Raw genomic sequence first — 23,443 nt, forward strand, 5'->3', positions numbered from 1 at the left:
CCCCACCACAATTGCATCATGGCCGTGGGTGTCAGGCCCCCCAGATAGCATATAAACACGTTTTATATAAAAACATTTTTTTTATTGAAAATTTGCTTTTAAACTGCAAAATGTTCACAATGTGTAAAATATAACGAGATGAACTATAAAACTGTGGGGGGGCTTGCTCAGACCCACGAAACTGCGCCCATGCCACTGCGACGGGCACTAACCACACCTGGGATTCTTGTCGCAAGGATATCCAATGACACCCCAGAGATGACTCATTTAACAGGTGCTCTACTCCGGAGTTCGAAGCACTACACAACTCTTGTGATGCCCACACACTGGTTGAATCAACATTGTTTCCATGTCATTTCAATCAAATTATGTTGAACCAATGTGCAATAGATGTTGAATTGATGTCTGTGCCCAGTGGGCACTGGCTTCCTCTGTTCCTCTGACACACTATTAATCAGGACAAGCCCACTCGTGGTCACACTTACTAATCCCACTTTTACCAGCACAAGATTCACCTTCTTCGAAACCCCCAAACAGATCTCCCAGATAAACATTGTTATCCAAAAATCACATCCAAACAAGAAACAAAAACTTGTCTGACATACATTTATCATCCCCTTCAGTTTTCAACATATTCTTCAACACTACTGTTTTCCATTCATCTTCTCCAACTCCACTCGACTCGCTTCTCGTTTCAATATCGACATCCACTTCCGCCATGATTCCCCGAAAGTGCATTGAATCCAAATGACACAGACTTATTAGCTAAGTGCACTGCAACCCATCAGCCATCATCTTATTTCCCAGGTTTGTCCATTAAAATAAACAAAACGGTCATTCTACAAATAAATGTGTCTACACAAGACTGTCAATTGAAATAAGTAGCTAATGTTCAATACAATATATTACTATTAGCAGAGAAACCATTGTCCATGTATAAATATTATGGGAAAATGTGCCTTTTATATGGCTGCACCAGTTATGAACTACATGCCATGCTATCAGTAAGAAAAGTAGGCCTATGCCTTTGGTCTCTCAACTATGGTGAGGCAAACAAACAAACGGACAGACAGACAGAGCAGCGCTGCCTGCATAGTCAAACTCCCTTGAACGCGCCACATAACTATACTCGCCACGCCTCATTTTTACTCTGACGGAAATGACATGGTCGTCGAGGTCACTGATCCAAGGTGGACTGGAACTTGACATTTCATTTACTATTTCGTTACGATAACAGCATATATATTTTAATGATTTTGAACACCATTTTGATAACATCTCTGGGCAGTTTATGTTTGCGAGGAGATGTCTGGTGAAGTTCTAAACGCACAGGTAAGAATCTGAGAGTACGGTGCACGAGGTTTTAGTTTTTGGGACTGCCTTCATTGAACATTGATTGGTGGAAAATTGCATATCACGCGCTGCTATTGGCTAAACAAGTAAAGAGGTATTTGTTATTGGCTCCACGAGGAGGAAACGTTCAAGAAATAATCCAGCACGCGATTAATGCCGAAAGATATCAGAGTTATAAAAACATGTATTCCTCTGAAGTGGTTAATTGTCGTTCAATTAATCACTCCAGATATATATTGCACATTGACATGTTTCTGTGTAACTAACTAGTTAATAGCCCTATAAAGGACGGCGTCCTGGGTGGTTATAATGCAGTGCCCGAAAAATAACTGACGAAATGTTTTTGGGGGGATACTTGTTTATGAAAAGCTAGTTATTTAAAGAATCCGTAATCTTATAATTGTATAATGTGTGGATATCTTTATAGAAATAGTCTGAACCGCATTTTTCTCCAAAACGGCACCTATAACTCTGATGTGGTAGAATACGCGTTTTTCACTCCGTCTAGCATAGCAGCTAATTTGGAGAAGGATGCTATTCGGGTCGTGAAAAATGGGTAAAAGTAATACAAAAAGTATTTTTTTGTGTGAAAATTATCATTAGATGTGCTAACCTCAACCCTAGTATACAGTACCTTTGGAAAATTTTCAGATCCCTTGACTTTTTCCACATTTTGTTAGGTTACAGCCTTATTTATAAAATTATTTTTTCCCCTTATCTACACAATACCCCAGGTTTTTATACATTTTTCCTAATTTATTGAAAATCATAAATGGAAATATGACATTTACGTAAGTATTCAGACCCTTTTCCCTTGTACTTTGTTAAAGCACCTTTGGCAGAGATTACAGCCTCGAGTCTTCTTGGGTGTGACGCTACAAGCTTGGCACACCTGTATTTGGGGAGTTTTTCCCATTCTTCTCTGCAGATTCTCTCAAGCTCAGGTTTGATGGGGAGCTTTGCTGCACAGCTATTTTCAGGTCTCTTCAGAGATGTTTGATCGGGTTCAAGTCCGGGCTCTGCGTGGGCCACTCAAGGACATTCAGAGACTTGTCCTGAAGGCACTCCTGCGTTGTCTTGGCTGTGTGCTTATGCTAGATTTCCTGTTGGAAGGTGAACCTTCACCCCAGTCTGAGGTACTGAGCGCTCTGGAGCAGGTTTTCATCAAGGATCTCTCTGTACTTTGCTCCATTCATTTTTCCCTCAATCCTGACTAGTCTCCCAGTCCCTACCGCTGAAAAACATCCTCACAGCATGATGCTGCCACCACCATGCTTCACTGTAGTGATGGTGCCAGGTTTCCTCCAGATGTGACGCTTGGCAATCAGGCCGAAGAGTTCAATCTTGGTTTCATCAGACCAGGTTATCTTGTTTCTCATGGTCTGAGAGTCTTTAGGTGCCTTTTGGAAAACTCCAATCGGGCTGTCATGTGCCTTTTATTGAGGAGTGGCTTCCGTCTGGCGACTCTACCATAAAGGCCTGATTGGTGGAGTGCTGCAGAGATGGTTGTTCTTCTGGAAGGTTCTCCCATCTCCACAGAGGAACTCTAGAGCTCTGTCAGAGTGACCATCGGGTTCTTGGTCACCTCTCTGACTGCTACCTGACTGCACAGTTTGGCCGGTCGGCCAGCTCTAGGAAGTGTCTTGGTGGTTCCAAACTTCTTCCGTTTAAGAATAATGGAGGTCACTGTTCTTGGCGACCTTCAATGCTGCAGACATTTTTTTGGTACTCTTCCCCAGATCTGTGTCTCGACATAATCCTGTCACGGAGCTTTAAGGACAATTCCTTTAACCTCGTGTCTTGGTTTTTGCTCTGACATGCACTATCAACTGTGGGACCTTTTATAGACAGGTGTATGCCTTTCCAAATCATGTCCAATCAATTGAATTTACCACAGGTCGACTTCAATCAAGTTGTAGAAACATCTGAAGGATGATCAATGGAAACAGAATGCACCTGAGCTCAGTTTTGAGTCTCATTTGCAAAAATGTCTTTAAAACTGTTTTTGCTTTGTCATTATGGGATATTGTGTGTAGATTGCTGAGGATTTTTATTTTATGTCATCCATTTTAGAGTAAGGCTGTAACGTAACAAAATGTTGAAAATGTCAAGGGGTCTGAAAACTTTCCGAAAGCATTATCTTACTATCTCATATAACAGTGCGAGTATACACCCTCGGAATAGAAAAGACAAAAGTGCATCATCCATAGCCCGCCAATAAACTACATCATGCAACCCTCGCGGTTAGCAAATTTACCCCAACATACCCTTCGTTTGCGCGAGAAGGCAGAGTCCTCGCTGCCGCTGATGGCACAAGCTTTTCGTGGTGCATGTTGAGTTGGCTACTTGTGCGAGAAGGCAGAGCGGCTTGATGCTGGGTGACGAATTTGACTATGAATGTACCAGGAAAATACATTTCTCGACCAGAGGTGACTGAATTAATGTTCAGGATTATAGATGATCGTTACTGAAATAGTAATTAATTATAATTTCAAAGCATGACCATGAAAATAGGTAATAATAAACATGAATCATCATTATAGTAATTCACAGTAATCTGTTAATTATGTTTCGGTCCTTGCTCTTGCGTTAGCAGTGTGCAAAGGGACAGAAAAAAGCGTGTGCCGGAGTTTTTCTGTGAAGGTGAAGCCTTGTGTTGATCTGACCATTAGTTTATATACCTAAGGTCACTGAATAAAGTGTATATCCTTATTGAAGTACTCAGAATTGCAAAATATACAATATTTGTTAGTTAATTTTATCACTTACAACCATAAAATAGCAATTTACAGCATAACAATGCAACAATGGTCCATATACCCTTAAACCAAAAACACCATACATTTAGTTAATACAAAAAATATATCTTTCTTAAGCACCAATCGGTAGTTGAAACAATAACAATGTGGACTCCCGACACTGTTTTGGTAAAACGCTGTGATGGGGCTGGAGAAATGTAACCACTAAAATGTATAGACAGAGTTATGGATGGAAAGACTTGACCATCCATGGTACAACAAGTTTTAACCATGTTTTATTTTTTGTACATTTTTTTAAAACTTTTTTTTACGAACAAGTAAAACAAGCTTGTATTTTGGGTTCTGATAGAGAATGGCAGTTGAACTAAGCTCATGAGGCAATAATAAGTTATTATTTTCTGAATCAATGAGTAGATATCATTAATTCATTAAAGTTCAAAAATGGATGTGGATCTAAAAATAAATGTAGTAACTGTTGATTCACCTTTAACACAAACACAGGTAGCTACTTTGAAGAATCTCAAATATAAAATATTTTAGGATTTTTTTTAACACTTTTTTGGGGGGGTTACTACATCTCACAATGTGTATATATATTTTTTTTATCAAGTCAGACACCATTTTAATCAGGAGAATCTCCTCTTTATAATGATGTAAGTCTGGGCAGCAATTTCGGGTTGTCATCAAATGCTAGCCCCAAAATACTTTTTGCCCCTGGAACCCTGAGCTCCGCCCATTGTTTCGGCAAATATCTCACAATGTGTATTTTTTTATTTTTTTTCAAGTCTGACACCATTTTAATCAGGAGAATCTCCCTTTTGTAATTATGTTTTTTCAATACTTCCTCATTATGCAGATGTAAGCATAGTTGACACCATCGAGGTGCGGATGTTTACTTTCTACACAAGTTGTTCTTTTTATGATTTGTCCTAAGAACAGATTGTAGTGGTAAAATAAAAAGGGATACATTTTTTGTGACTTTTAGGGTAAATGGAATTCTAAGCATCACTCTAATCAGAAGAGGCTCTGCAAGTTTATTTTCTATGGCCTTGCTCTAGTGTTCCAGCTCAGCCAACGTTCCTTGGCTGTTTTTCAGCCTTGGGTGAATTTTGACTCATTCTATTGTCCAGCCTAACGGTAGCTAGTAATCCGTACACTGGTAGACTGTACTTCACCCCCGCATGTCGAGCACTGTTTTCTCGCAGTTCTGTTAAAGATGGCGTGGGCAGGCGGGAGCAAAGGACTCTGTGGTAGCTTTGCCAACTAGTCCTAAGGAGGACTCTGGTACACAGCAGGCTAGAGGCAGGGGCGACACCGTGTGCTATCTAACTAGCAAGCCAGCTAATACACAGTGTCGCCTTAGCCTTCCATCTGATGCTGTGCTAGCGGGAGGTGTGGACGACAGGTCGATGGTGTTTTTCACCCCCGCCTGTCGGGCACGGTTCTCCTGCAGCTCTGTTAATGACAGTGAGGGCAGGTGTTCGGCAGGCGGGAAGCGAAGGACACTGTCTAAAAACAATTTTTTTTTACCTTTTTGACGCAAATTCAAAAGTGTGAAGCATGCATGAAGATGCCGTAGTGCCGCTTGGTGGACAACGACTGCCGTTGTTAGGGCAGAGAGACACTTTTCATCATGTAGTGTACGTATGTGGACACCTGCTCGTCGAACATCTCATTTCAAAATCATTGGCATTAATATGAAGTTGGTTCCCCCCTTGCTGCTATAACAGCCTCCACTTTTCTAGGAAGGCTTTTTACTAGCAGAATATTTCCGCGGGGACTTTCAGCCACAAGAGCATCCAATCTCGATAAAAAAAATTTGTATGGACCTAGCTTTGTGCATGGGGGAATTATCATGCTGAAACAGGAAAGGGCCTTCCCAAAACTGTTGCCACAAAGTTGGAACCACAGAATCGTCTAGAATGTCATTGTATGCTGTAGAGTTAGGATTTCCCTTCACTGGAACTAAGGGGCCTAGCCCGGACCATGAAAAACAACCCCAGACCCTTATCCTTATTCCACTAAACTTTACAGTTGGCTCTAAGCATTCGGGTAGGTAGCGTTCGCCTGGCATCCACCAAACCCAGATTTTTCCGTCGGACAGCCAGATGGTGAAGCGTGATTCATCACTCCAGAAAACGCGTTTCCACTGCTCCAGAGTCCAATGGAGGCGAGCTTTACACCACTCCAGCCGATGCTGGTCTTAGGCTTGTGTGGCCATGGAAACCCATTGAAACCCATTGAAGCTCCCGACTAACAGTTCTTGTGCTGACGTTGCTTCTAGAGGCAGTTCGGAAATCTGTAGTGAGTGTTACTACTAATGTTTGTCTAGTGAGATTGCATGGCTTGGTGCTCGATTTTATACACCTGTCAGCAACGAATTTGGCTGAAATAAGCAAATCCACTAATTTGAAGGGGTGTCCACATACTTTTGTATATATAGTGTATCTTGTCAGTATTTCCATCTTTGGCTTTCCCAAACTTTGGTCCCGCCCTGTTCACGCTTCCTCACCCATAGATACTCACGGCGTGGCATGGCCTAACGTGACCACGCACCCGAGTAGGATACAGCCGTAGGGTACTCCTGTTACTCCCATGTTAAATTGCCTACATTGTGCATAACCCGACAATGGCTGCATAGATTTTTTATTTATTTTTATCATTCTATAAACATTTTTGGATATGCATGGTTGGTCAATTTTAACATACTTCCATGTCGTCTTAATCAACAATATATCATTCCCTTCATTGAACAGAAGGGGACTCCATTGTTTCATTTCCCCCAACGTGCAAGGTGGATTTTCAGGGTGAAACAACAGACTCCCATTAATTTCCAAATAAGGGAAGCGTATTGTGCATGAGACCGTTGGGCAACGCAAGGGAGTGTGAACAGTGTGTGACCAAAGTTGTGGAAAGCTGATTGGCTGTTGACACCTAGCTTACTTGCTAGCACCAACATAAGGTTGAAGCTAGCTTAGCCACAGATGGAACAATGAGCCAGATGTTTCACCGGATATATAATTATCCAGTTGACGGTTCCACTCGCCACCAAATATGGTGATGAGAGGAAGCCTAGTGGCTGGCATTGGGAGAAGATGGAACGAGATTAATTTTAGCCACCATTCTGCAAATTGTCTGATCAATGAAACATTTGATCTCAATACGGGTTTCTGTTCCCAAAACTACACTAAACAAAAATATAAACACAACATGTACAGTGTTGGTCCGATGAAAAAATCCCAGACATTTTCTTATTTCTCTCAGATTTTGTGCACAAATTTGTTTATATCCCTGTTAGTGAGCATTTCTCCTTTGCCAAGATAATCCATCCACCTGACGGGTGTGGCATATCAAGAAGCTGATTAAACAGCATGATCATTACACAAGTGCACCTTGTGCTGGGGACAATAAAAGATGACTTTAAAATGTGCAGTTTTGTCACAACACAATGCCACAGATGTCTCAAGTTTCGAGGGAGTGTGCCATTGGCATGCTGACTGCAGGAATGTCCACCAGAGGTGTTGCCAGAGAATTTAACTTTCGTTTCTCTACTATAAGCTGCCTCCAATGTCGTTTTAGAGAATTTGGCAGTATGTCCAACCGGCCTCACAACCGCAGACCACGTGTACCCATGCCAGCCCAGGACCTCCACATCCGATTTCTTCACCTGCGGGATTGTCGGGGGGGATATTTCTGTCTGTAATAAAGCCATTTTGTGGGGGAAAAGCTCTGATTGGCTGCTGATGGCTCCACAGTGGGTGAGCCTGGCTGGCAAGTGGGTGGGCCTATGCCCTCCCATGGCTGCACACCTGCCCAGTCATGTGAAATCCATAGATTAGGGTATAATTCATTTATTTGACAGATTTCCTTATATGAACTGTAAATCAGTGTATTTTTGTTCAGTTTACGCACAGAGTGGAGTACGTTTTGTAGACATGATCCTTTTGCCTAAATCAGGGCCTAAAATTAACAGCCGACACCCGTCAAATGCAGGTAGATTTTGACATTGGCGGGTAAGATTGTCTAATTCACCAGCCACGTTGGCGGAGGTTCACAGTCAAGGCTCTACAGTGCAGCATTTCATACAAATAGTGCAAGTTGTGATTTATAGCTAAATAAATGCTGCAATAGCTGTTTTCAAAGTATTTCTGCTGTTTTGTTTCATATCTTGTAATGCACAAAGAAATCAGAATCTTAACGTTATCCCACCTCACGCAGCAACACTGCCTGTCTGGGGGGCTGTGAGCACTGCGAGTGAAGTGCTAAAATATTTGTTTTTAGAAGCAATGCGCACAGGCATAAAAGTTGGTCTAATTTACTCAAGTCTACTAAATTGTGCCTTTGTCCTCGTATCTTGGATATTTACATTGTTTTGTTCACAAGCTAGCAGAAAGAGACATCGTCAGCCTCTACTAGTGAGATACGCACACGTGATGACTCGAGTCATATATTTGTATAACTAACGCAAGATAGACCACATCCTGTCTTTTGCAATGGGAGCAAATTAATCATAGTGGGTAGGACAAGCAAGGAGGTGAGAGCCTATTGGCTCGCTCTAGCATGTATTTGCATATTTCCTTAAGGAACGCCTACTCTGAAGTGCAATAACTCAATTCGCACTTGCACTCCTTCTAAACAACGCTTTTAAAAATAAAAAAACTTTGGGTAAAGTTTACAAAAGTTAGTCCACTCTGTTAGTAACATATTCTAGTTTTGGAAACAGAACTGTATTGACATCAAATGCTTCGATGAATTTGCAGGACGTCGACCAAATTCCATTTCTCCCCACTGCCGGCCACTGGGCTTCCTCTCACCACCACATTTGGTAGTGAGTGGAAACCAACTGGATGCTTCACATTTATATATGAAATATTCTAATTGTTCTATCTATGCTCAGTGGCCCTGTTACCAATTAAAAGGGGCAGCTGAACATTTTAGTCTCTGAAAACTCAGGTCACAGAATATTAAATCGAGCAATATACCACATTTACTTCTTAATAGTACGGCATTTGTTGTTTAAGAAGCATAATTAAGAATGCTCATCCTTTTTTGTGTGTGTAATTATGGCAGAAAAAAAATATTTTGTCTGGTAAAAAATCTGAGTGGCTGGTTGATAAAAAATAATAATAATCGAAATAATAAATCTAACTGCCACATTGTCTGTTATACAAAACAGTTTGTTTTGTACCCTGATGTTGTTTGGAGTGTAAGGGCGAATTGAGTTATTGCACACACGAACTTCACAGCAGGCATTCCCTAACAGAAATATGCAAATACATGCTAGAGCGTGCCAATAGGATTTCGCTAGCTCGTGCTTGGCTCTGCCCACCTTGATTAATTTGCTCCCATTGGAAACGACAGGCTGTGGTCTATATCAGTTTAGTTATACAAATCTTTGACGTGGCAATCTGAATTAACGCATTCAAAGTGTCTTGGCCGTGAGTATCTGCAATTCATCAGGGCCCGGTTTGCCAAAAGCATTTTAAGGCTAAGTTGAATTTATAGAACCTTCTTAGGAGCATCGTTAAATCGACAAGCTGTTTCCCAAAACCATCGTTACTAAAGTTGCACTTCAAAATGCTATTTATTTACTGATTGCCTCAGACTACTCGTAGAACAGCGTCGTTAGATGTTTTTTTTGCAATTCCGCATCACTTTATACACAGATCTCTGCTCAACATAGAATCAAGCTGTGTTTGTCTCTCTGTGGCCGTTGATAATTCGGAAACAAAGTTGACTAAAATACAAAATTGGCAATGTCTTTGCAATTGAACAAGCAAAGGATAAAAATGTATTTCAAATGCAAAACGAGATGACTGCATTAAAAAACAAAATCCAGTAGGCCTATAGGCTACATACAGTGCCTTCGGAAACTATTCACACCCCTTTACTTCTACTATATTTTGTTACGTTACAGCCTTATTCTAATATTGATTTAAAAAATAATAATCCTTATCAATATACACAGAATGCCCAACAATGACAAAGTGAAAACAGGTTTTTAGAAATGTTTGCACATTTTTTGAAAATAAACATATACCTTATTTACATAAGTATTCCAATATTTTGCCATGAGACTCGAAATTGAGCTCAGGTGCATCCTGTTTCCATTGATCATCCTTGAGATGTTTCTAGAACGTGATTGGAGTCCACCTGTGGTAAATTCAATTGATTGGACATGATTTGGAAAGGCACACACCTGTCTACAGTGCATTCGGAAAGTATTCAGACCGCTTGACTTTTTCCGATTTTTGCCTCAGATGGGTCTTTACCCATGCCCCCTGTCCAGTGGCTATGCAAGGTGGCCATCACAGGGGTTTGGGGTCCGGCAGGGAAGCATAATCCTTCTTTACGCAATCCATGCATTAGGCTAAATTCACAAGATAAGCATAGGCCTATAAGGCTATTTCATAGGAAGTGTACATAAAATACCATTATGTGCAGATTTGTAAGTTAACCTTCCGCTTCGACATATAGGCTAGCTGTTAGACTCTACAAACGAAAAAAGATCAACTAGAAAATTGGAAAAACTATATCAATCTCAATTTTGCAGGGTTGAACATTTTCAATTTTCTGAGTGGATCAGACATTTTTTTTTTACATTTAAAATATTCTGTTATTCAATTTGAATGATTGTATTATTATTGTAATGATAAGTGTTACATGCACAGGCAATGAGAAGAAAAAATGTGAAAAGTATAGCCTAAACTCTTCATTTGTCCCTAAATAATACAGTGTGAAGGCTATGTGTAGGCTTACCACACACGCACGCACCCAGCAACTGACACAATGAATCTGCATTCTTAATTTATCAGCATATGCCAGGAGACCGAGGGTGGAGGCTAGAGTCTAAGACACTACAGGGCAAAGACACTCATTGCTGTGCTCTTCACATACTCCTCACAGACACATCATTGTAGAGCCTGAGGAAGAGCTCTCGTCTTGTTTCACCCTTACCAGGAAGATCCCCCTTTTTAAGTCACCCGAAAGAATGGAGGAAGGACCTTATAAGTGTGTTAGAGTGAGTGGTTTAACCTGGTACTTTCCTAATAAGCTGGAGTTATTAGGAATATGGCTTATAAGGAAGTTGATGTCTTTTTATTATTTTCTTAACAGGATGGAAACGGAACAGTGAATCGGGTCATTAGGATGGGGACCAGGAAGAGCCAGGTAAATTCATTAATTCATTTAGTTGTAAATGTATATCGTTATAATATTTATTTTTATTCACACCTCCACTGTTAGCGCTCAGAGCTTAAGAATTTCACTGTACACAGCAACTACATCTGTGCATGTGACTAAATAAAAATGGAATCATTAATTGATTCACAAGCTTGTTCAGATGATCTACTGTAGGATATTTGATCACTTCATGTCATTAATATTACCGTTCACTAATTCTGGACACCAAATTGTTGACTTAAAATCATTCAGTCATCATAGTAAAATGTCCTCTCTAAAAGCCTCTGTATTCAACCTCCATATTAGTAAGGATTTTTCAGTTGAGAGGTTAGGAAGGGAGGTCAACTTGAAAAGGGTGGGTCTGTGTGTACTCATCTGATAAGAGCTCATCCCTGATCTGTCACCATTGTGATAGTCACACAAGTGTCTGTGGCCATGTGTCACAGATACTGCACAGGCTATTTAACTGATGACAATGCATACATTTGTGGTTAACTTGATGTTTATTCGTATGCCAATTAGCTGTTGCACATGCAGCATTTACTCTTCCTTGGGTCCACATAAAACATAAAATACATGAAAGGGTAAAGAACAGTTATAGACAAGAACGGCATTAGATATTATTACATTAAAATTAAAAGTAATATATTGTCAAGGCACCAAGAGACAATTATTTAAAAACTATTTACACACTATTCATATTCACATGCCTACAGTTGAAGTCGGAAGTTTACATACACCTTAGCCAAATACATTTAAACTCAGTTTTTCACAATTCCTGACATTTAATCCTAGTAAAAATTCCCTGTTTTAGGTCAGTTAGGATCACCACTTTATTTTAAGAATGTGATATGTCAGAATAATAGTAGAGAGAATGATTTATTTCAGCTTGTATTTATTTCATCACATCCCCTGTGGGTCAGTTTACATACACTCAATTAGTATTTGGTAGCGTTGCCTTTAAATTGTTTAACTTAGGTCAAACGTTTCGGGTAGCCTTCCACAAGCTTTCCACAATAAGTTGGGTGAATTTTGGCCCGTTCCTCCAGACAGAGCTGGTTTAACTGAGTCAGGATTGTAGGCCTCCTTGCTCGCACACGCGTTTTCAGTTCTGCCCACAAATTTTATATGGGATTGAGGTTAGGGCTTTGTGATGGCCACTCCAATACCTTGACTTTCTTGTCCTTAAGCCATTTTGCCACAACTTTGGAAGTATGCTTGGGGTCATTGTCCATTTGGAAGACCCTTTTGCGACCAAGCTTTAACTTCCTGACTGATGTCTTGAGATGTTGCTTCAATATATCCACATAATTTAACTCTCTCATAATGCCATCTATTTTGTGAAGTGCACCAGACCCTCCTGCAGTAAAGCACCCCCACAACATGATGTTGCCACCCCCGTCCTCCCGGTTGGGATGGTGTTCTTCGGCTTGCAAGCCTCCCCCTTTTTCCTCCAAACATAACAATGGTCATTATGGCCAAACAGTTCTATTTTTGTTTCATCAGACCAGAGGACGTTTCTCCAAAAAGTACAATCTTTATCCCCATGTGCAGTTTCAAAGCGTATTCTGGCTTTTTTATGGCGGTTTTGGAGCAGTGGCTTCTTCCTTGCTGAGCGGCCTTTCAGGTTATGTCTATATAGGACTCGTTTTACTGTGGATATAGATACTTTGTACCTGTTTCCTCCAGCATCTTCACAAGGTCCTTTGCTGTTGTTCTGGCATTGATTTGCACTTCGCACCAAAGTATGTTCATCTCTAGGAGACAGAACGCGTCTCCTTCCTGAGCGGTATGACGGCTGCGTGGTCCCATGGTATTTATACTTGCGTACTATTGTTTGTACAGATGAACATTGTACCTTCAGGGTTTGGAAATTGCTCCCAAGGATGAACCAGACTTGTGGAGGTCTACAATAATTTTTCTGAGGTCTTGGCTGATTTCTTTTGATTTTCCCATGATGTCAAGCAAAGAGGCACTGAGTTTGAAGGTAGGCCTTGAAATACATCCACAGGTACACTTCCAATTGACTCAAATTATGTAAATTAGCCTGTCAGAAGCTTCTAAAGCCATGATATCATTTCTGGAATTTTCCAAGCTATTTAAAGGCACAGTCAACTTAGTGTATGTAAACTTCTGACCCACTGGAATTTTGATACAGTGAAATAATCTGTCTGTAAACAATTGTTGGAAAAATGACTTGTCATGCACAAAGTAGATGTCCTAACCGACTTGCCAAAACTATAGTTTGTTAACAAGAAATTTGAGGAGTGGTTGAAAAACGAGTTTTAATGACTCCAACCTAAGTGTATGTAAACTTCCGACTTCAACTGTATATACAGTACAGTTAAATTAGATCTTTAGAAAGAGGAGAGGTGCACGTTTTTACTAAACTTGCTTTTTGCCTGAATAACCTCTGGTGGCAGAGCATTCCATGATGACATTGCTCTACATAACTGATTCATGCATTAAATCAGTTTTTTTGGTTTGGGTACCGTGAAGAAACCCATAGTGGCGTGTCTAGTGGGATATGTATGTCTATCTGAAGTGTATGCAAATAGATTATACAAGTGGTTTGGGATTTTCAATACACAAATGTTTTTAAAAAGACTAGAAGAGAAATAGTCGATCTCTCTTCAACCAGGAAAGACTGTAATTTATGTTGTTGATATTAGTTCTGTGTGTGCAGTTAAGGGCACGTTGTGCTGCTTTGTTTTGAGCCAGCTGCAGCTTTACTAGGTCATTCTTTGCTGCAGCTGACCATATTACTGGACAGTAATCAAGATCGGACGAGACCAGCGCCTGGACAACTAGTACAGTCGAGTTTAGTCAAAAACACAGAAACTTTTTGTAACAGACATACCTCACCCCTTCTTTAATACAACTTAGTCAATATGACTTACTTGACCATGATAACTGACCATCCAATGTTACTCCTAGGTGTTCAGCTTCCTCAACTTGCTCAATGGTCACACTCGTTATGCACAGCTCCATTGACCCATTTACTGTGTTGGTGTTGCTCATAGAATGTATCATCACTTCAGAATTAGCAGAGAGCCTACTCTGGAAATGTGACATGTTTAAAGAGTATATTGTTCCAAATAATGTCTAAAAGGCAAAAGAAAAAAGTGTACTTTTTGAGATATTCATATTAATATTTTTTATGTTCAATGAATGTGAACATTTTTATTTTTATTTCAGGAGGCATGTATAGGTCTAAAAAAGGACCTGAAATGGACAGTTTCATCATGATTTAAAAAAAAGTTTGTCAAGCGTCCTGCGTCCCAATTAAGTTTATAGGTGAAAATTGCCATCACAATCTGAGATACCAAACACATTTTCTGCCTACTCCGGTGTGGACTCCCCCTTGTACTGTACTGACTCAGACGACTGATTGGCTAAAGGAAATGTATAATAAGATGATAGTTGGAGCTGTTTTGTTAGATTTCAGTGCAGCCTTTAATGTTATTGAAAAATTATCACCTTTACATCACCTGCCATCACATGGTTGGAGAGTTACAGGTAGCTACCTAAATAATGCAAACATTTGAGTAAATGAGGGATACAAAGTATATTGAATTCAGGTGCTTCCACACAGGCGTGGTTCCTGAGTAAATTAAGCAATTAACATCGCATCACACTTAAGGTCATGTATAAAAATGTTGGGCAGGACATTATTTTCGCTACCATGGCTATGCCCTCATAGGATGACAGAGCCCCCATACACAGGACACGAGTGGTCACTGAATGGTCAGTAGTTAACTTGTTGTTTAGAAAAATAGCATTTACTAAGAATAGGCAGCAAACTAATTGGATGGCTGTTAGAGACAGCAAATGGTGCTTTACAATTTTATGTGGTGGAATTACTTTAGCTTCCTTCCACGCCTGTGAGGACACACTCCTTTTAGGCTTTGGTTAAAGACATGACAAATAGGGGCGGCAATACAGTCTGCTACCATTCTCAATAGTTTCCCATCTAGGTTATCTATACCAATAAATGGTGGCTTATCATTATTGATGGATAACAATAGTTCTTCAACCTCTCCCACACTAACTTGACCAAATGCAAAACCCGCTATTATTTCTCTCATTATTAGATCTTTTATACAAAAATACAATGGTTCACTGTTCAATGTTGTAATTTCACCATTTTTATTTTTTCACTTTAATGTCCATGTCGTAACTTTCCTTGATAAAGGCTAAGTGCCCACATTTGCTCTAAGCAATGATGATAAATCAGTTTCACCTGGCACATCATTCCTTACATATCTACATAATGTATGTAATAATATAAAATAATGTATTTTTATATTTCAGTTGGCTCGCATCCAGACTGATTATGTGGCAGAGAAACTGAAGACACTTTATCCAGATGTCCATCTGGAAATAGGTGAGAAAAGTAGAGATGCGTAATACAAGAACACTCATACAGCCATACACACTCTCTCTCCCTCCCACTCTCTTTCTCTCACTTTTCCTCCCGCTCTCTTTCCCTCCCTGACTCTCTCTCTCTGTATTTCTTTCCTCTGTTTGTCAGCCTTTCAGTTTCTGAACAAATAGTAGATTGTGTTTGGGAGAAGATGGTGTAAAGCATACAACTGTACTGACACACAGTTTACTGTCTTTTGGCTTTGTTGCTCTGACTGTCTTTTAAAGAGAATCTGCTGAAATAGAACTAATGACCTCACTACCACTGTCATTCATAGTCATGATTGTAATACACTACTTTTTCATTCATCCCAGTTGCCATGTCCACAATTGGTGACAAAATCTTGGACACTGCATTATCAAAGGTTAGTTCAGAATAAATAATGCTTGAAATGTATTTGTAGGTTTGAGATCATTGTCAAACCATTGCAGGATGCTATTTTTATTAACTTTATCAGTGCTGGTGGTATGGCAACGTGGCTGGTATGTTTGTATTTAGCGTCTCGAAATGTGTCTTGGTTATTTCAGATAGGTGAGAAAAGTCTTTTCACAAAGGAGCTCGAGAATGCTCTGGAGAGGAATGAGTAAGTATGGACAATGTTAATGACAGTATTGATTTGAGTGACACTCTCCTGGTGACAAGTAGCAAGTCTGATAAACTGCGCCCTCTGTTGACAGAACTCTGAACTTTATCAAATTTCATTGCGTAAGAACACATACAGGTAACTGCCAAAATAAAGGAAACAAGGAATACAAAGAATATTGAAAGCAGGCGCTTCCATACATGTGTGGCTCCTGAGTTAATTAAGCGATTAACATTGCATCATGCTTAAAACCTGTTGAGGACAGACGTTCCGCTAGCGGAACCCCTAGCCAACAGCCAATGGCATCGCACGGCGCGAAATCCAAAACCAACTAAAATACCACAATTCAATTTTCTCAAACAATCAACTATTTTACACCATTTTAAAGACAAGACTCTCGTTAATCTAACCACATTGTCCGATTTCAAAAAGGCTTTACAGCGAAAGCAAAACATTAGATTATGTTAGGAGAGTACATAGACACAAATAATCACACAGCCATTTTCCAAGCAAGCATATATGTCACATAAACCAAAACCACAGTTAAATGCAGCACTAACCTTTGATCTTCATCAGATGACACTCCTAGGACATGTTATACAATACATGCATGTTTTGTTCAATCAAGTTCATATTTATATCAAAAACCAGCTTTTTACATTAGCATGTGATGTTCAGGACTAGCATACCCACCGAAAACTTCCGGTGAATTTACTAAATTACTCATGATAAACGTTGACAAAATACATAACAATTATTTTAAGAATTATAGATACAGAACTCCTTTATGCGATCGCTATGTCCGATTTTAAAATAGCTTTTCGGCGAAAGAACATTTTGCAATATTCTGAGTACATAGCTCGGCCATCACGGCTAGCTATTTTGACATCCGCCAACTTCGGGGTCACCTAAACTCAGAATTACTATTAGAAAAATTGGATTACCTTTGCTGTTCTTCATCAGAATGTACTCCCAGGACTTCTACTTCAACAACAAATGTTGTTTTGGTTCCAAATAATCCATAGTTATATCCAAATACCTCGGTTTTGTTCGTGCGTTCAAGTCACTATCCGAAGGGTAATGCGCGAGCGCATTTTGTGACAAAAAACTTCAAAATATTCCTTTACCGTACTTAGAAGCATGTCAAACGCTGTTTTAAAATAAATTTTTATGCTATTTTTCTCATAAAATAGCGATAATATTCCAACAGGGCGACGTTGTATTCATTCAAAGGCTGAAAGAAAAACATGGCGAGTTCTCGTGACCGCGCATCTCCAGTCTCACTGTCCCCAGGCTGACCACTTACAAACCCTGCTGCTGTACTTTGCCCAGAGACAGCAGACACCCCATTCCACTTTCTGGCGGCTTTAGAGAGCCAATGGAAGACTTAGAAAGTGTCACGTTACAGCACAGATGCTGTAATGTCGATAGAGATGCAACAGAAGGACAACAAATTGTCAGACAGGGCACTTCCTGTATAGAATCTTCTCAGGTTTTGGCCTGCCATATGAGTTATGTTATACTCACAGACACCAGTCAAACAGTTTTAGAAACTTTAGAGTGTTTTCTATCCAAATCTAATTATATGCATATTCTAGTTTCTGGGCAGGAGTAGTAACCAGATTAAATCGGGTACGTTTTTTTATCCGGACGTGAAAATACTGCCCCCTATCCCAAAGGAGTTAAGGTCATGTATAAAAATGGTGGGCAGGCCATTATTTTGGCTACCATGGCTATGCCCCCAAAGGATGGCAAAGTCCCCATCCCATCATGCTTAGAGTCATGTATAAAAATGCTCAGTTGCCCATTATTTTGACTACCATGGCTAGACCACCAGATCTCAACCAACTTGAACACTTATGCAAGATTCTGGAGCGGTGCCTGAGACAGCGTTTTCTACCACCATCAACAAAACACCAAATTATGTAATTTCTCGTTGAAGAATTGCGTTGCATCCCTCCAATAGAGTTCAAGACACTTGTAGAACCTACGCCAAGGTTCTGGTGTTCTGGTGGCTCGTGGTGGCCCAACATCCTATTAAGACACTATGTTGGTGTTTCCTTTATTTTGTCAGTAACTTGTAGATGAGTGCATTAGAGGTTGGAAAATTAAAAGCAGTTCTTTATTATAGTAATAACTATATTGTGACATGGGGGTTTATTTTGGTGTTTTGAAATGACAAGGCTGTGGAGTAATGCAAAAACTTGGAGTGTACAACTATTCTATAACCAGCATATCTCTTTCAAACAGGGTAGACCTAGTAGTGCACTCTCTCAAAGACCTCCCTACAACTCTGCCCAATGGCTTCACTATAGGAGCAGTGCTTCAGTGAGTACAAACCCTACTTAGTACATCATCAGCACTGTCCATTGTCATCCACACTCTTCTTATAGATGGACTAAGCAGTGACAGTGTTGTGGGATGGATAGTACGAACAACAACAGCCGGAAGCTGATGTCTTCCAATAAATGTCCATTCATACAAATCGATTTTGAACGGATCTATGGAAATCAGTTTTAGTTTTCACATTCATTGAGACTGGGCCTGTCTTTTTTGCAAAATAAGTTTCCCTTTTGAATACTAAGATTTTCTGTGTATGTGTTTTCGCTTCCTTTCCAATGTTTCTCAAAGGCGTGAAAGCCCACATGATGCAGTGGTGCTACATCCAAAGAACAGTGGACTGACCCTGGACACTTTGCCAGATGGCAGGTAGGTGTGCCACTATGCCAGGGAGAATAGTGAATGAAAGAGACCAATTCTCAGTGTTCTGTGGTAAACTTGACACATCACACAGCCTATAATGTCTTCATAAAGCTTTAAGACTGGGACATGGCATATCCTATGATATTCAGTTGGAGTAATTGCAAAACTGCACCTGCAAAAAAAGACAGAACTTTGTATTTTATATATTTTTTATATTATTTTTTTTGCGACCATGTCCTTTTGAATTACTGACTGTTACAATGCAATGGTCAGTGTGTATATCTATATTTGATCCTTTTGAGAACTTCAATGGATGATTTTCAGACCAAACTCCACTGACGTCTGTGTCTGTTTTGTTCTCACAGTGTGATTGGTACTAGCTCTCTGCGTCGGGCAGCTCAGCTGAAGAAGAGGTTTCCTCATCTGGAGTTTAAAGACATTGTATCGTTTTCTAATGCAGAACTGCTATAATTTACTGTCTGTCCATCTGTGTGTCTGAGAAATGGATTATTTTGATAGGTAAAAATCTGAGTGGCTGCTGTCGCGCCATCTTGAATAGTGCCCACATGGCATTCATGTCAATGTTTAGCCAACATATAGTGAACAAATTATGCAAGTTGGATTTATTGGACATTAATGCTCAGCGCAATATAAGAAAAATACAGCCAATTTTTTTAAATACACGAAACTACTTTCACCCCTAAAAAAAATATTTCAAAAATTGCCCATAAAATGTGAGATATTTGGCTGTGACTTTTCAAGCAGGAAAAAACCTAAATGGGCATGTACTGTGTGTTTCATCACTCTAGCTAGCTTCTGTTTGGCAAAATTCATGGTGTTACAATTGCCCCCAGTCTCCCCTAATAATTGTTCCTTAACCTGAGCACTATAGCGAGGTAACCTCAACACTCGTCTGAAGAAGCTGGATGAGAAGGAGGACTATGCTGCCATCATCCTGGCGGCAGCAGGGCTGAAGAGGATGGGGTGGGAGGCACGAGTCAGCCAGGTACAGTGCATCCAGCCTCCACAAACATCTCTGGTGTGCCTGGCCCTCAAGGAAAATGCCATGGCATAATACAAGACACACAACTTTTCACCAAACAATACAATTTCACAGTGCATACCTATAAATTGACTAGGTATCCCCCTTTCCCTAAGTTGATAAATATGCTAGGAAAATTGATTTGATAATGTTGTGCTGTATGTCTCTTGGTAGCTGCTGTAGAAATTAAATGTTTGTTGGGTTTGTCTCTACAGGTTCTTGGCCCTGAGGACTGTATGTATGCTGTTGGCCAGGTGGGTACAGTTTTTAGCTATTGTTGATGTTTACAGGAAGCACCTGGGGTGCCAGCCGTTATAACCGTTACACCATGAGTGCCACACCGTGCACATCCATTCTGCATGCTGGCATAGATTCACTGTAAAATATTTAATCTTGGAAGACCGAACGCATATGAATCCTTTGATATTTGAAGGTCCAATACAGCTGTTTTTATCTCAATATTAAAACATGTCTAGGTAACAATAAAGCACATTACTGTGATTGTTTTCAATCAAAATATTTAAAAAATAGCAGACATTTCTCAAGCAAGAATTCTGTTAGGACTGTCTGGGAGTGGTCTGATTGGGGAGGGGGAAATTGAAAACGAGCTATTGTTGGCAGAGAACTTTGGATCTCTTTCTTGTTGGTTTATTAACTGATTTACTAAAAGGGCATTATCATTTTCACAATTTCACAGTATTATTCCAACCTCAATTTGGAAATATACACTCAGTGGACAGTTGATTAGGTACACCCATCTAGTACTGGGTCGGACCCCCCTTTGCCTCCAGAATAGCCTGAATTCTTTGGGGCATGTGCCATGAAAACATTCCCCACACCATTACACCACTGCCACCAGCCTGTACTGTTGACACCAGGTAGGATGGGGCCATGGACTCATGCTGCTTTAATTAGTTTAAATTAACAGGTGTGCCTTGTTAAAGGTACATTTGTGGAATTTCTTTCCTTCTTAATGCGTTTGAGACCATTTAATTGTGTTGTGACAAGGTAGGGGTGGTATACAGAAGATAGCCATATTTGGTAAAAGACCAAGTCCATGTTAGGGCAAGAACAGTTCAAATAAGCAAAGAGGAACAACAGTCCATCATTACTTTAAGACATGAAGGTCAGTCAATCCAAAAAATGTCAAGAACTTTGAAAGTTTCTTCAAGTGCAGTCGCAAAAACCATCAAGCGCTATGATGAAACTGGCTCTCATGAGGACCGCCATAGGAAAGGATGGCCCAGAGTTACCTCTGCTGCAGAGGATAAGTTCATTAGTTACCTGCCTCAGAAATTGCAGCCCAAATAAATAAATGCTTCAGAGTTCAAGTAACAGACATATCTCAACATCAGCTGTTCGGAGGACACTGCATGAATCAGGCCTTCATGGTCGATTTGCTGCAAAGAAACCACTACTAAAGGACACGTGTCACAGGGAAATCACATTTTTGACTGCACTGAGACTTTAAGAGAGTCTGTATCCCCCAGGGTGCCCTTGCCGTGGAGGTGCGGGCGCGAGACTGTGACATCCTGGAGATGGTGTCTACCCTGCACCACTCAGAGACTGTGCTGCGCTGCATCGCAGAGAGGGCCTTCCTCAGACGCCTGGCAAGTTAACCATGCGTTTCCCCATACACACGCCTGACAAAAACATAAACAAGACACCAGCTGGCAGCTGCACCTGCTGATGCTGAATAGCTGCGGTTCAAAAGCTGCAGCTTCTAGAATTGAATGTGTGTATTTTTCTTGCCTCACACAATCAATTTATTTGGTGCATGGATCATAATTTGTGTGCATCAATATTACAAAGCCTTCTCCTATATTATCACTCTGACCCTTGCTGCTTGGTCCTTTTTGTACACAGGAGGGAGGTTGCAGTGTACCAGTTGCTGTGAACACAGAAGTGAAGGACTCGGTGGTAAGGAAGTAGTTAGACATCTAATCAGAATTGGGAATAGATGCAGAAACCACCAACCATAGAGCTGAGCAGAATTACCTCGAAGCAGATTGCTGTACTGTACTGATTTTATTCAGTCACTTCCAATGGCCAATTTCAAATAATCAGTATACTAGAAATTATCTATAGATGGAAGTTTTCTGTAATTGATGAGAGTGGGCGTGCTCATGAGTTTAATGCTCTTCTCTCCTGTTCCAGCTCTCTCTGACTGGTGCTGTGTACAGCCTGGATGGAGCTGACAGCTTGAAGGAGGCCATGGAAACCAATGTAGACCCAGGAAATAAGGTTGGGGACAGGACCTGTTTTTATATGGCCGTCATGCCATATTCCTAATTTATTATTTACTGTATGTAATATTTACTGTTTTTGTATGGTCGTCATGCTTACGATTTTCTGGAATCTAAACTGGTATGCTCAGTTTCAACATTGTGGTGAAAGTTTGGATTTATGGCTAGTTTAATTTTATTCCTAGAACGTGAATGTGACATTTTAGCCAATTAATTGTCTCCATTTTCCTCTTCTCAGTTAGAGTCGGCGGCAGACATGCAGCATGTTGGGGTAACAGCCCACAATGTGCCTCAGTGTGCCCAGGTAGCAGCTGAGAAGCTGGGGGTGGACCTGGCCGATCTCCTGCTCAGCAAAGGAGCCATGGAGATCCTGACCACTGCTCGGAAACTCAACGACGCACGCTAACGCCCTCTCTCTACTCCTACAGCGGGTCCCAATTTGCTCCCTACCCCTTCCTTTGGCTCTCTAACCTTTTGGCCAAGGGGAACAAGTAGGGAGCGGATTGGGACCGGCTGCCAAAAACTGTGCAAGCTATCATCAGCATCCAAGACCAGCAGAAGTCAGCAGAGTCTTGAATAATGTTTACTCTGAATATGTACGGATTCACCTCAGTTGTATTGTATAAGCTAAATGTATATGATTCTATGTATGTATGAGCTACTACTCTTGAGAATGGGTAAATACTAGGTGAAAATTTGTATAGATGCTGAGGGTTAAGAATGTACCAAACAAAGATTTCTGTGAGTATGACTGACCAACTCCACACACAGTATTACAACTGAACCGTATGACACATCTCAGGTAAGGCCCCTGGCCGTTTTTTAGTCACTTTTCTAAACCAGAACAAAATGATAAAACCTGGAATATATTGACAGCAAGAGAAAATAACTATCAACTCTTACTGGAAAATGTCTCATACCGATAGTGCCATGTTTGTATACAGTATGTGCTTTCTATGAAGCCTTCATATCTGTTTCAGCTCTATAAATACCGACCAGTTGTACTGAGTGATTAGTGCTTTGAGGTCGTTTCGATTATTTAAAAAATTATCACTGGTTTAGATTTGTAGTTAAATGTTATACATCAAATGCAGTAACAGACTAAATAAAAGTCCCATGATGGTAGTGACTGCCCATCAGTTTACCAAA

General features: G+C 40.4%; 1 protein-coding gene across 3 annotated transcripts; it reads left to right on the forward strand.

Annotated features, from left to right (window-relative positions):
• Positions 1–1,141: 1,141 nt before the first annotated feature.
• On the forward strand, positions 1,142–23,443 carry hmbsa (hydroxymethylbilane synthase a). 3 transcript variants are annotated; one of them, XM_029701703.1, is made up of 15 exons: positions 1,142–1,332; positions 11,019–11,133; positions 11,229–11,282; positions 15,609–15,681; positions 16,035–16,084; positions 16,248–16,303; positions 18,554–18,631; positions 18,935–19,012; positions 19,372–19,447; positions 19,899–20,012; positions 20,264–20,302; positions 21,539–21,658; positions 21,915–21,968; positions 22,206–22,292; positions 22,533–23,443. In XM_029701703.1, the coding sequence occupies exons 2-15, from the start codon at positions 11,104–11,106 to the stop codon at positions 22,698–22,700; spliced, it is 1,077 nt and encodes a 358-aa protein (XP_029557563.1). In that variant the 5' UTR covers positions 1,142–1,332; positions 11,019–11,103; the 3' UTR covers positions 22,701–23,443. The 3 variants fall into 3 exon arrangements, with proteins under 3 accessions (XP_029557563.1, XP_029557565.1, XP_029557564.1); XM_029701704.1 differs by lacking the exon at positions 1,142–1,332 and adding an exon at positions 9,469–9,550; XM_029701705.1 differs by lacking the exon at positions 11,019–11,133.

The sequence above is a fragment of the Salmo trutta genome, chromosome 19, assembly GCF_901001165.1.
Source record: "Salmo trutta chromosome 19, fSalTru1.1, whole genome shotgun sequence".
In the NCBI taxonomy this organism is placed as follows: Eukaryota; Metazoa; Chordata; class Actinopteri; order Salmoniformes; family Salmonidae; genus Salmo; species Salmo trutta.